General features: G+C 41.8%; 1 protein-coding gene across 1 annotated transcript; it reads left to right on the top strand.

The window, feature by feature from the left end:
* Positions 1-890: 890 nt before the first annotated feature.
* Positions 891-5843, top strand: exd1 (exonuclease 3'-5' domain containing 1). Its single transcript, XM_003447800.5, has 11 exons — positions 891-1340; positions 1467-1532; positions 1646-1679; positions 1770-1846; positions 2412-2485; positions 2567-2653; positions 2742-2846; positions 2933-3013; positions 3152-3295; positions 3380-3571; positions 4836-5843. Exons 1-11 carry the CDS (start codon positions 1211-1213, stop codon positions 5535-5537), a joined length of 1692 nt encoding a protein of 563 aa, XP_003447848.2. The 5' UTR covers positions 891-1210; the 3' UTR covers positions 5538-5843.
* The last annotated feature ends 7738 nt before the right edge of the window (positions 5844-13581 follow it).

Raw genomic sequence — 13581 nt, 5'->3', positions numbered from 1 at the left:
ATGCCAGGTACTGTTCTTTGATAAGCTGCACTGTTTCGGACATGTGATAGATTTAGGTATATCTGCTGATTGCCATGCACTCCAAGTGAACGTGCAAATTTAGAAACATGAAAATGGCGTTGGATGATAATAATAAGACACCGACATTCACACAGTACATCAAGTAGGCTATGTTGTTATTCTGGTAGTCAGTGGTCACTGGTGTAAATGATGTCATAGAGTGTCACATTCAAGGAAAAAAGAGTCAAATACCTTGGACCTGCAGCCGTTAACTCAATAGTTGAGCTGTGGACACCCCCTGGTGGATATATTGAGTCATCTGCTGTCCAGCTGAGAGGATGCTGTCCTTTTGCAGGTACTGGAAATTAGCCTCAGCATCTTTTGCACAAATACATCAATCACCATCCACGAGAAGACAGTACTTTCTGTACAAGCTCTTTTCTTCAAATCATAGATTCCCTTCAGCAGTGAGATTAATTGAACTTGGGTCTGACCACCAACCTCTGTAGTAACTGTTTTTGTTGAGGTTTTTTATGCTCATGACAAAAATTGAGCTGAACTCGTGATTATGGAGGGTCACGAGCACAAAAATTAATTTAACAACTAAATTGTTAAATAGTGAATTAAATGGGTCATTAATTAATTAAAAATGGAAATAGAGTACTAAATAATTTATCAAGTGGTTTAAATGATGATAATCTAATTTTAATCATTTATTTATATATTAAATTAATTAATCATTTCCCATTTTAATTAAATTTTAAAAAAATAATAATAATTTTGGCACTCGTTGCCCTCCATACTCTGTCATCCTTGTTTTAAAATGCTGAAAATATGTAAGCACGACCCATTGTGGAGTTACCTTCATTTGTCATGGGAAACAAAAACATTGTTTAATCCCAGAGAGCGTCACTAAAGTCAGAAATAAAATTTTAAAAATCATCGGTTTGTTGCTTTACGCAAAGTTTCCGATAGCCGTAAATGTTATTAAAAAACTGTGTTAGTTGTTTTTTTTCTAGTGATTTTTTATGGAGTCAAGGCGCTCGAATAATTAAGTAACGAAGAGCTCCTGAACGCAACATTCTCGGCCAGCGCGCTAATCGCAAGCAGCTAACAGCCTAGCCGCTAACCATTGATTGGGAACAAGGATATCTCCAAGTCAACAAGTACACTGTTATATTCACTTGAAACAGCTCGTAAATGATTTAAAATGGTTGTGGATGATGTAAAACTACTGACTCACCTTAAGGGAGAGAGAATCAAATTGACCCTCAAGACTTCATCGTTCTTCGGGGTTGTGAAACGTATTTTCCCCAACAAAGCTTTGATTTTGGCGGACGGTTAGACGTTTTTAATTAATGTTGTACTTTATTTATGAATTATTTCTGTAATATAAGAGAGTAAAACTGTTAAAGACTTTATATTAGTGTCTTGGAAAGATAGTTGTGGTTTCTGGTTTGTTGCAGTTGTCAGCGGTGATGGCTGTAGTTTTCCCGGAACAAAACTTTTCTTTGGCCATGAGATTCTGAATGGTGAGTTCACTCATGAAAAGTAATACCTGAACAGGTTTGTACCAAGCTGCACAGTATTCTTTCATTGTCCATTCTGACATCTGGCTTGACTTTTTATATAATTAATTCAACAGTGGAATTTACCAGTGATGGGCACGGTGACCGTGAGTAAGTAAGACATGCATGAGGTGCCACTTTTGGTGAGAATGCCTTTTGCCCTGGCTTGTAATAAATTTCAATGTACAAAATTGTGCACAGAAATATTCACCATCACAAACCTGAGGACCACTTGGATGTAGCAAAGTTTCAGCCATACAGGAAGATAGGCATATTGGGTGAGTTCATTTATTCCAGTACAGCTATGATGAACCAGTTACAGGAGGGGTGTCAAACCTAAGGCCCGGGGTCCTGAATGGGCCTGGGAAAACTTTGGAAAATATGAAGGAGGCCTGTATGCTAATGGTCATTTATACTACACCAAACTAATTAAGTAATAGATGAACACCTAAATTACATGTTTGTTTGTTTTTTCACAATAAATTATTAAAAACTTTAAGTTTTATAATTACAGGAATATCTGGTACCAAATTTTTTTCCCTGTAATTTTACACAGTTGTTAAAACACAGTTGTTTATTTCTTACAAATTAAGCCCAAAGAGAAGTCCTGACAGGATTGTTTTTCTTAACTACAACAGCATTTCTTTATTATGCAGAAAGAATTTGACGTAGTGTTGAAATTGCCCTTTTTTGCTCATATCGAGTCGTCTCAGGGACTACATGTGCCATTTGCATTGACAGGAGGTTGTCCGGCCCACCAGTTAACATGCATTAGACGACCCTGAGCTACACATTTGTTTTGAACATCTCACTTTTGAGAGGATTTTCTTTTTCTTTTTGCAGATGATGACGAAGAGGAAGAAGAGTACATCAACTTTGTAGTCGTTGATGAGTTTCATGAGAAGTTTGGACCTGCTGTAAGTTGATTTGATGCTTGCTTTCTAAAGTGTAAATGACTCCGATGTCTTTGACCCATGTACCGTATCCAAATGTGTTAGATAATGCACATCAAGAAACAGCACGTGATCGGTGTGGGAGCTGAAGGAGTTGAGGTATTTAAGAATGGACGACTGTGTTGGCTGCAGGTGAGAAAGTTGTCGGTCTTTTGGTTTTTTGTTCCTACTCCATCATGAGAAGAGTAAAAGGAAAATAACTTAAACCTAATTCGTCTAGATTGCCACTAAAAACAAAGTATACCTATTTGATGTCCTGTTACTTGGAGCCCGGGCTTTTAAGAATGGCCTCGCCGTGATCCTGGAGAGCAAGCACATTTTAAAGGTGACAAATAACTGCATTAGAAGCTCTCTTAAAATTATGGCAGTGATTATGATTACCGTAGCATATTGGTTTGACATTTGTTGCAGGTCATCCATGACTGCAGAGCCATTGCTGGATGTCTGATCGCTCAGTTTGGAGTAAAGCTGGCAAACGTCTTTGACACTCAGGTATGTGTGCAGTATGCACATTATTGTTAATCTTTAGATTATTCTCTAAATTATCCATATTGTTCTTTTCATTTTATGTGTCTCTGTTTTGTCTGTTTGCTTGAAATAATTTTTTCTTGTCCTCTTTGAATGTTTTAGGTGGCAGATGTCATGTGCTTCTACTCAGAGACGGGAGGTTTCCTTCCTGACAGAGTCAGTACTCTCCATGAGGTGTTAAGTCTCCATCTGAGGGCACCCCCCTCCCAGCTTTCATCTCTTCAGATTAAGTCACAGTTCACTAAGGTATAGCACACAGACCTATCCAGGGTATTCTTTTTCTTGTGCTGTATAGGTATGTGGTGCTATAACAGGTTTATGGTTTTACAGGAAGAAAGTGAGATGTGGCACATGCGGCCTTGTCCGTTACCCCTGCTGAAGGTGATGGCTCTATCAGTGATCCACCTACAGCCGCTCAGACTGGTCCTGATGGACACGCTCATGAGAGACTACATGGCTCTGGTTGATTCCTACCTCAGCAGCAGCCATTACCAGCCTGATGAACTGGCGCATGTTGGCATGGTGGGTAATTAAGAAACAATTAGCTGTTGTCAAAGAAATAATCCATTTCAGTTTTTTGTTCCAGTTAAAAGTCGGTCAACGTGATAGAAACACGGGATTTAATCAACACTGTCATCAGTCTGTTAAAGTGACAGCTTTCTGTCGTTCACGCGTGGGACAGGTTTACGTTATCCTTCACTGCTTCATTCACACACACCCACGTCAGTAACACACAGAAAGACATTTATGCATGTTATGTACAGTATTTTCATATCTGGTAAAAATGTATGGCATTGATTCTAGTGAGATGTAACTGCACATCTGCATGTTTGGTTCTTTCCTCCATCATCAGTAAAACACAGAGTATGGGCTTGTCTCTTAGACAAGCCCAATTGACCATACTCGACAAGTTTCTCTCCAGTGAATCTTTTGCAGTCCTTCTTTTTAACTGTTAAGATGGCCAGAATTCACAAAGTGGATTTTACATTTTATTCAGCATGATTCGAAAGTAGCGAGTGAGCCAATAAAGTCATCGGTAAAGTGTTTGGTGAGCTCACAGAGCAAGATCCGAGGGCTGTTTTCCTATAGAGTTCTATACAACCGGAAGAATTTTCAAACACAGAACCCACATCCATCTTTTAAAGTGTCAGTGCTGCCCTCTGCCCTTGTACAAGATGTCTGAGAGAGATTTCTCTTCCGGATTGGGAATAATAAGGAAAGAGATGATAGCTGAGGTAAGAAACAGGGTCTATGAGATATGATGCAATTCTCAGATGATTTTTAAACTGTGCAATTCACAAAAGCACATGAAATAAATGCAGCCTACTCGGTTCTGTCTACATATTAATGATCTGCACTCATGCAGACTTGTGCAGCATTAAATAAATGTTAATGAAGACCAACGTGGTAAGGTTGTCCTTACCAGTTATTGGTAAGTCAACAAGTCATTGTCAACACTTTTCATTTAATTGTTTTTACAGTACCCTGCTTTAATGCGAAATGGCTTTAAACAGAAATAATATAACATTATGTGAAAAAGTTAAAAATAAATGCCAAAAATAAACATTTTGCTTTTCCTTTTATCAGCTCTAATTTGTTGCAGCATTTCAGATTGAAATATAACATCCACAGATCACAGCAGGCTAGTTGTGTGTCTGTACAGGTCTTAAATCTGGCATTTTCTTTACTCAATACTACAATACTATGTGTATTGAATTGACATGTGAGGTTTGCAGAAGCTTGAAGGTTAGCAGTAACCGTCCCAATCAACTGTTTGTATCCACAGGAAAGTGTGTTGGAGTTGCCCAGAGACCTGAGGCAGCTGGAGGTAATGCGTCGCGAAAGGCACGAGTGGGCTTCCGGTCACTATCCACTCACAGAGCAGGGTCTGCTGGCTCGCTTTAGCCCCAAACCTCAGTCTTCATCCCAGGCCTCACCTGCTGTAGAAGAAGACCAAAGGAAAAACCATACAGATGTGTCTGAACCTGCAAGTGTAGAATCTCCTTCACCATCACCACAGGAGCTTCTTGTTAACCAGTCTGCATTTAGCCCTTTGAGGGTCACCAGTGGGCCTGCTGTGGATGTTCAGGATCCTGCTCCTGCCACTGTGTCAGACCTCATCAATAAAGAGTCCATCAACAGTTCTCTGTCAGCAGGTATGGGCAGAGGGTACGCAGGAGTACGAATGGATCTGATGGGAAGAGGAAGGCCCTTTGGGAAAGAGCAGCCATCCAACGCCACTTTTCCTTTCATAGGAAGAGGAAGAGGCTTTCTTCTCCACTTACCACCCACTCAGATCCCCGTTGAGAGTGCTGGGGACTTCAAACGTCAGTGTAGTGTGAAAGCGACTCCTTTCCAGGATAAAATGCCAGAGCCTGGCCTCAATGAAAGTAACCCACCTAAAGATGTTTGTGGTTTGAGTGGAGAAGAATTTACATTAAGTCGCCAGCCCATCTCATCTTCACTGAGCCAATCATTCAGATATTAAAGTAGTCATCACAAAGCCTTTATGGAAAAGTTACAAATGTTTACTCTTTTACACCTTGTAATTCCTTAGCATGACCAGTAGGTGGCAGTAAATGTTCTTTTTTTGTTTGTTTGTTTTGCAAAGATTTGTTTGACATTTGACATTTATGTTTCTGGAAAATAAAAATATACAGGAGTTCTTATTGTATATTACCACTAAATGTTTCATCTTGTGTTTTAAGTGGTAGTTGACTGCATTCTTACCCACACGATCAAATTAAAAATAAACTTTGAGCTCAGATGTTTGGATAAATAAGCAAAATTCCAAGTGTTGATTATTTTTTATCGCACACATTATGCTCTGATAGTATGTCACAATATGTCAAAGTGACAAGAAATGATGGGTTTGGCTGGTGGAACACCAAGTACACCCAGACAACTCCACAACCTCATTAATGTGCTAAACTTAGCGTGATTGATTGCCTGTACAGCGTGTGTTGCAGTTAATTGATTGTGAAATGCAGAAACGGGCACTGATGGATCTGCTGTTAATTGAGCAAAAACATTGCTGGCTGACACTTCTTTTGATTACTGATGATAATAAAAGGGGGGAAAACATTAGACTTGGTGCAGAGGGAACACAGAGAGGGATACAGATTCTCTGGAGCTTCAGTCATTGCTGCTGTTTTAGATGTACTTGATCACAGGTGGTCAGCACCTGCCATATTTTGTAATAACAGAAAAAAAGATGATGTTATCCTGTTAATTTGCTGCTTGACATGCCTTGCAGATTTTGCGTAGCCATTTTTGCCAGAGATCAAAACAAGCCATGGACACAACAGCAGGGCATTTCTGCCCCCCATTAATCACATCTTATTGCTATGGTTATCTACATGCAGAGGCTTGGGCCCTTTCCAAAGCTTTCTAATTGAAAGCATGAAACAGATAATGTAGGATTTTAATTAACTGGGAGGCAGCCTGACACAAAGCCCTGCTTCTCTCTTAGCAACCAGCACCTCCTCAGCTTTTGCTGAGCACAAGCAGGGTGGATCGTACCCGTATGCCTCTTTCAGCCCTCTGAAACGCTCCTGTTACTCGGTCTGTGTACGCGAGGTTTCAGCAAGGAACAAATGGGTTATCGCATCATCTTAATACCGATTTGTGTGATGTTATCTTTGAGCCGCTGCTCTTAAATCCCATCCCACAGCGAGAGAGGATTCATTCCACATAATGTGACTGGAGCTTGCTCCCCTCTATATTTATCTGCGTCAATCAGCAGTGAAGTTGTGGAGGGGTTGCAGTTTGTCGAGGGGGGGTGATACAGGTCTCCGAGGGGCCATGGAGGACAGGCTCCTGTCATTGACCACCAGATTGGAGCTCTTATTTTAGAGGACCTTGCATTTCCTCTCCGTCACAATAATGCCTTATGTGCAGCACTTCCTGTTTCTCAGGCCTCTGAGGAAGGAACTGCGCGCTTGTCACACGGTAGTCACCGTTTCCTCCCTCCCCCTCAGCCTCCCCTCCCCTCCACCCACAAACTTCAGACAGTGTTATGTCCTTCGGAGAGGAAAGATGACTGCACCTTCAGCATCACAGCAGGATGCGGGCGAGCTAATTTTAGACTTAAAGTCGGAAAGGTAGCGCACAGACATAAACACAAACTTTAGGATGTCCAGATGTGTTGATTTTGCATCCGAAAATGGAGGTCTGAACCGCGCAAGACCATTTATTGTTTTGACTGAGCAGTACGAGCCACGAGGCCTGAAGGTGTAATGGAAATGGGTCACTCACTGAACAATGATGAGCACTTTAAAAGTCACACTTTTACAAACTGCATACATTATTGAAAGACGGCAAGGAAGCCACCCAGACACGTGCCGAGCTGCATTATTGATCACCAGAGCTTCAGGCGCTGTTGTGAGAGTACCAGAAACAAAGGTGTTTGTCCTCCTTCCCACCCCACCAGCTTACAACTCTGAAAATGACACGACCTAGACAGAACCTTCCCTCCTCCTGATCGGGTTCAGGCTCGAGGATTTGTTCATAATTAATAGGCCCTTGTTAATTATTAAAAGTGAAGGGACAGTTTAATGAAAACCTTTGCTGTTGTAACACGTCATTAAAATTGATCATCATGTTTGCTGACTAAGTGCTCACTCAGATCACGGTAGATATAGCTCAGCGCTGAAAAAGAAGGAAAGCTAATCAGAGTTTGGACCAGTGGCTCATCAGTAATCAGATTGTTTGTGAGCTGTTTAAATTTTTCCTCTTGGCTTAATCCTGCTGCTGCTTTCCTCTGGGACTTTGTTTAGCCTGGGGTGGCAGACTTGGCCAGAAGCGACTTGTTTGATTGGCTTGTTGAAACAACACAATCAGCTGGTCTTACCTGAGTAGTTGCGCTACAAAGAACCAGACTGATGAGCAGCATTCAGCAGTTCTGACTGCGGCACGACAGGTTGTGTGGACACGTGTCAACAGAATAATATGATTTCCATTATTAATGTAACCACATGTAATCCCTTTGTATTTATAGGCAGGGAGGCATACAGTCAGATATCAGGTTCCACTGTGCCACTAACCGCATCCCTGCAGCCAGTCTTCCATCTGTTAGGAAAAACCTATTGAATCGTGCTCTGCTCCCCCACCCCCTACAGCCCCCCCCTCCTCTCCCTTTCTTTTTCTCACGTTACAGGCAACCCTCCTTTACTCTCCCCAGGTCATATTCAACGGGACAATTAATATTTAACGTGAGAAAGGCCGACCTATCCAGATGGCCTCTCGAGTACAGGCGAAAATGAGAACAAAACACAGCATCAATATTTCAGCCGGCCTCACTAGTGGCATGCACGTATCCCTGCAGTCAGGAAGCTTTGCTCAGGAAGACCCCCTTCAATAAGCACACATTCATTCAAACGCACACATACACAGATGCAGGCACACAATACGCATCTTTATGAACTGCTGCGCCATGTTTACTCAGGCGGCGTGGCGCATCGGGACCTGGGAGGGCCCCTCCAAAGGAATCAGCCATATTGTGACCTTCAGCTGGGATAGACGTGCACAGACAGGAGATGAGTGACAGGTGACGGAGCAGATGATAAAGGCCAGGATTTAGGAATGTCAGCCTTCATTTGGCTGGAAACTACACTTGAATTAGTCCAGCACTTTGGTCCAGTCTAATATATTTCAGTAGCCAGTGTATGGGGCAGCTATGACATAACAACGCTTCATATAGAGAGCAAGAGGATGAATTTTATTAACTTTGGTGCAAATGTAGCTCTTTATTTTGGATGAAATATGATGGAATTAGCTAGATTAATTCCTGTACTTTCTATTTTTTTCTTACCCAAAGTACTCTATTCAATCTCTGTAATAAAAGCCTTCCAACCATAATCAGCCCAAAGGACCCAGGACACAGCAGGATTTAACTACAGAAGCTCTCCATCACATCAGAAGACCAGCTGAATGTTTCCGCATTTTGGCCGTCGCTTAACCCACCGCAGAGCAACTGGCCTGGCCACAGCCCCTGAGGCTCCGTAGGTGCACCTTCACTCGCAGGAGATAATGACAAAACGAGCGGGATGTTAATGATTTGTGCAATGAACGTCGACATGTGTCAAAGACAAGCATGCAAATGACTCATGCGAGACCCTCCTTCTACCCCCCTACCCGAGCTTCTGATGCTGAGCAGCTTTGCTGTTTTTATATCGTGTTGAGTAATAAATTATAGCAATTATGGAAACATTTAGAAATAAATAATAGCTGCGATGGGTCTTTTCTTTTCCTGTGTTATTGGCTTTGAGAGGAGAGTTGACGATAAAAAACAAAGATGTTGTCAAGGTGGAGTTATTAAAATATTGGCCACCCCCTTTATCTAAGAAAGTCTTTGATTCAAAAGATGAGCTATTAGCAGTTGGCAAGTTTGTCATAATTAAAACTTGCATTGTGTATTGTGGGTGTGTGCACACAGATGACGGGGTGATTGTAGCCACGGGAAGGGCCTGGAGAAAGAAGAAACTGCGGCGGGGAGGGGAGGGCTCCCTGTGGCTGGCTGAATTAGTGCTCGATGGGTTTGGCCTGGCAGCTGCTCTCGGGGCCTGGCATGCTGACAACCTAGCACTGTGGCGTTGTGTTGTCATGGCCAGCCAGCACACAGTAAGGGAGGTGCCAACGCCAGGCACACCAACGCCATCACCATTGCGGGGCTTTGTCTTCCAAGCAGCTTGCCATACTTGTTTTACTTATTATGGCAATATCATTGGATTAGTATGAGATTAAGCCGGGTAATGAAAAAGGGCAAGTTGCATTCATGTCATCTGGGAAAACGTAAATGCCACCCTAAGCTGGTTATGACATTTGGCCGTAATGAAAAACGTGATCGTTGTGTGTTTCAAACAGCTGTTGGTTCAAAAACCGGCCTGCTGTTGCTTTGATTTGTCCAAAGCAGAGGCTGACGTAAAGTAAATGCCCATATGATTCACCTAAGATGAATTCCATTTAGTCTTCTTTGTCAAGATGTGCTAAAAAAAAAAAAAACATAACAAGGTTGTACATTTAATGTGATACATAAAGCTGTGGGAGCTTGCCTTTAGCTCCACTAACACTGGAAACACTCATCAGTAATGTCAGTTTCACAGTTTCACAAGTCCAAGCCTGAGAGGATGATGGAGAAATTTTATGATAAAGGTTGCAATCATCTTTATCCTTCCTGACATTAGACAGCAAGTTAATAGCCATTTGACAGAGATTCACTGCAAAATAGTGACGTACTGAAAGTATCTTCATGTATCTCCTTCAGGCTGTTAAAGGCCTTTGACTTTGACCACCCTTGTATATTAAACCTGTCCCGCTTCTGGGATTTGGGCAGATTCTGGGCCTGGTTTGCCAGAGCCGGCTGGGCCCATTTTGGCCCAGATGCCACGGCTTCTATCCAGGCATGGCACTGGGATATCTGTGGGGCCCAAGCACACCAGCTGCTATCTCTGTGTCACAGACAGCTGTATCTGAATATTCATACAAAGTGTAGATTAATGTGTATTTGTTTGGCCCCCTGTGGTGTGCCTTCAAACAGACCCAATTGAGAAACCACTCAAAGAAGTCATAGCAATAACGCCTGCCACAGCGCAGATGAAAAACCTCAACATTCCTGTAACCTGCGCCTGAAAGGATGGATAGAGAGGTTGATGGTTGGTGCATGCAGCAACAAAACACTGCAGTTTCTATCATTCTGTATCAATCTCATTGACTTAAGCTGTCGTGGCATGTTTGCTTACTAACTATTAGTAAGTATGTTTTGTCCTCATGTCTGATTACGAGAGGATGGGAGACCAGCTGCCCATTCTTATTTTCTTTTAAGAGAAGCTACTCCTGTGGCTGTCACGCCTGAGCTTGTGTTGCTCCAACTTTTCCTTTTGGCTCAAGCCATTCATGTCAAGCCAATAGGAGATGCGTAGGAAAGGACCTTGCATTCACATTCTAAGCAGCGGCCACCTTACCCAGTAGCGGCTCAATCAACCTTGGCCTTCAGTGAGACGTGCTTTGAAGAGAGCGTTTCGGTGGGTGTTTGGTCAAATATGCTGCTGGCTAAGGCCAAATAGAACTGATGAATGTGCACTGGTGAAGGTTTTGAGGGGGAAGTTCTATAAAACGAGCAGATGGGCTTTACTTCCCCGCCTGAATAAGTGGAGTGAACCAGTGTGCACACAGGGGAAGATTTGTGGGTAAACTGTTTTACCTCCCCTCTCTTTGTTTTGTAATGAGAGAGTCGAAATGGTTGCTAACTGCTGACAGACAATGGCTCGCCCCTAATGAGAGCAAAGTGTTTCGGAGCCGCTGGTATAATGAGGATGAAGTGGTGCGGCTAATTATTGCAACCATCTGAAGCTATCACAGCCTGTATTTTATTATTTCCTATAAAACTATATCATTATACCGACCAATATGTTTTAATTCTCTAAAATTGAAATTTAAAAACACCCAATCTAATATATTTTGACCATAATCAGGAAATACGTGCACGAGTGTGATTGTGAAACAGAAAGGAGTATCTTATCTCTATAGTAAGCAGCCTACTGTATGTTAATCCATCACGAGATAGCGAAAACAGGTTACTGGGTGTGCAGTTTATTTCCTCACGCAGGTGTGTTACAGCTCTTATCTGCTGTCTGGCTCTTTGTTGACCCTGAGAGTTTGCAAGGCTCAAACAATAACACCGGTCGTAAAAAACCACAGATAGCAACAAAGCTTTGACTTTTACTAGAGAAGACCTCCTAGGCAGCCATATCTATCTAGTGGGTGCTGTGGTAATTTATGGAAGGAAGTGGTGTGTGTGTTCCTCTTCTATTTTAACCAGCGTCCTTCCTTCTTTCACACTTGGGTGTTCTGGTTGTCTATGGGCAACCAAAATAAATAGTAAGCTAAGAAAAAAGGGTCATAATTATTAAAAGGAAAAAAAATCCCTTTTACTCTGCCAAAGTTCTGATCTCAGCCAGTTATTATCATACTAGTTTGTTGTCCAGAAAAACAACCAACTTTATTTTGTTTTCAATCTGTGATTCATTACACCATTCCACGGTAATGATCTCTGATAATGAGCTTGATTTGGCTTCTGGAACAAGATGAACTCTTGGTTGATTACAGGGCGGGTTATGAGCAGAGTGCAAGTGATTGCAGTACTAAAGCACAGGCAAAGTCAATCCCAATCTGCAAGGTGATTGCCCTTGCATTGTTGGTGCAACACAAACAGCATATTATTCATAAGCAAAAAAGGCAGTCTGAGTTAAATCATTGGATAGTGATATGTATGTAGGCGATACTGTCTTTATACAGGTTAGCCTTTATGGCCTTTAATTACTTTCAATGCTTCTTTAAATGGATTGCAAAAAACTGTAATTCCTTAATTTAAATCTACCCGCAAAATCTATAATTCTCTGCATTTTACCTGCAGCGTGCACACTTTGAGGGTAAAAGTTTTTCAGACACTAGCAGTGCTCACATGAACATTCAGCGAGGCAGAAAAAACACTGTTCTCTTTCAAACAAAATTATAGAACTAGTTCGAGTTGATTTCCTCCATGAGAAGTTAGGGCTTTCTAGACTCTAGGGGTCAATTTTCTCATTTTCCCTTACGTAGATAAAATATTTTATATTGTGTAAATAAAGATAAGGTCCACATGCTATTTAATCTTTTGAAATTTATGGTTGCAGAGTGTGGGTGTAACAGAATTCACAGAGCCCTAAAAGGAGAAATTGATGCAGAGGCTTACAGTTTCCCATCAAGCTTGTGCCTTTGCTCTCTGTGGCACTGGGGCCAGAGCACTTTCCTGTCATTATGAGGGCTCCAGAGGAAAAAGAGAAGCAAAATGGTTTCCAGGTTTTACTTTAATGTGAAAAAGGAAGGTCGATGATGGGGATGGGTGGGGGTTGTGGGGGGGCTGCTTGGTCACAGGTAGTGGTATCGGTTGTAGCTGTGGGGAGGCCAGAATGAAAGAGAAGGCAATATGGGTCACACGGTGACTGGACGCAGAAGCAAATCGTCTGTAGTCCAGGTCATACATGCTTTTAAATACAGTAAATACACACACATGGTTCAGCAAAAACTGAGGGCCTTGCATGCCCATTGTAGTTTAGAATAGCTGAACATATTTCACTTCTCAGATTATCACTCACGTATCAGTCTTTCAGTTATTATTCTTGGGCTGTCAGCCAGAAGCAGCCATTAGAACAATGCACATTGTGATGTCTGACGGCGACATAACCTCACAATTCTATGAGTTATACCAGGGGATGATACCCATATTGTGGGGGGAAGTGGGTGTAGATTAGGAAGGAAAATGACACAATTTCCAATTTGAATTGTGTCACAGACAAAACTACAGCAGGAGTCCCAAGTATCACCATAGTGTTGTATCAGCAACACTATGTTGTCTGTGGGGGTTTTCTTAAACATTTTTTTATTGTACATGATGATGGCAAATTTCTTTAAAAGATGATTAGATAGTGTAGAAAACTGGATGTTTTTTTTTTAATGATAGCCATTTAAACTTCAGTTCAGGATACTCAACAAGG

The sequence above is a fragment of the Oreochromis niloticus genome, linkage group LG19, assembly GCF_001858045.2.
Source record: "Oreochromis niloticus isolate F11D_XX linkage group LG19, O_niloticus_UMD_NMBU, whole genome shotgun sequence".
Classification (NCBI taxonomy): Eukaryota; Metazoa; Chordata; class Actinopteri; order Cichliformes; family Cichlidae; genus Oreochromis; species Oreochromis niloticus.
The sequence above is the reverse complement of the archived record's forward strand: the minus strand, read 5'-3'. Positions and strand labels throughout refer to the sequence as shown.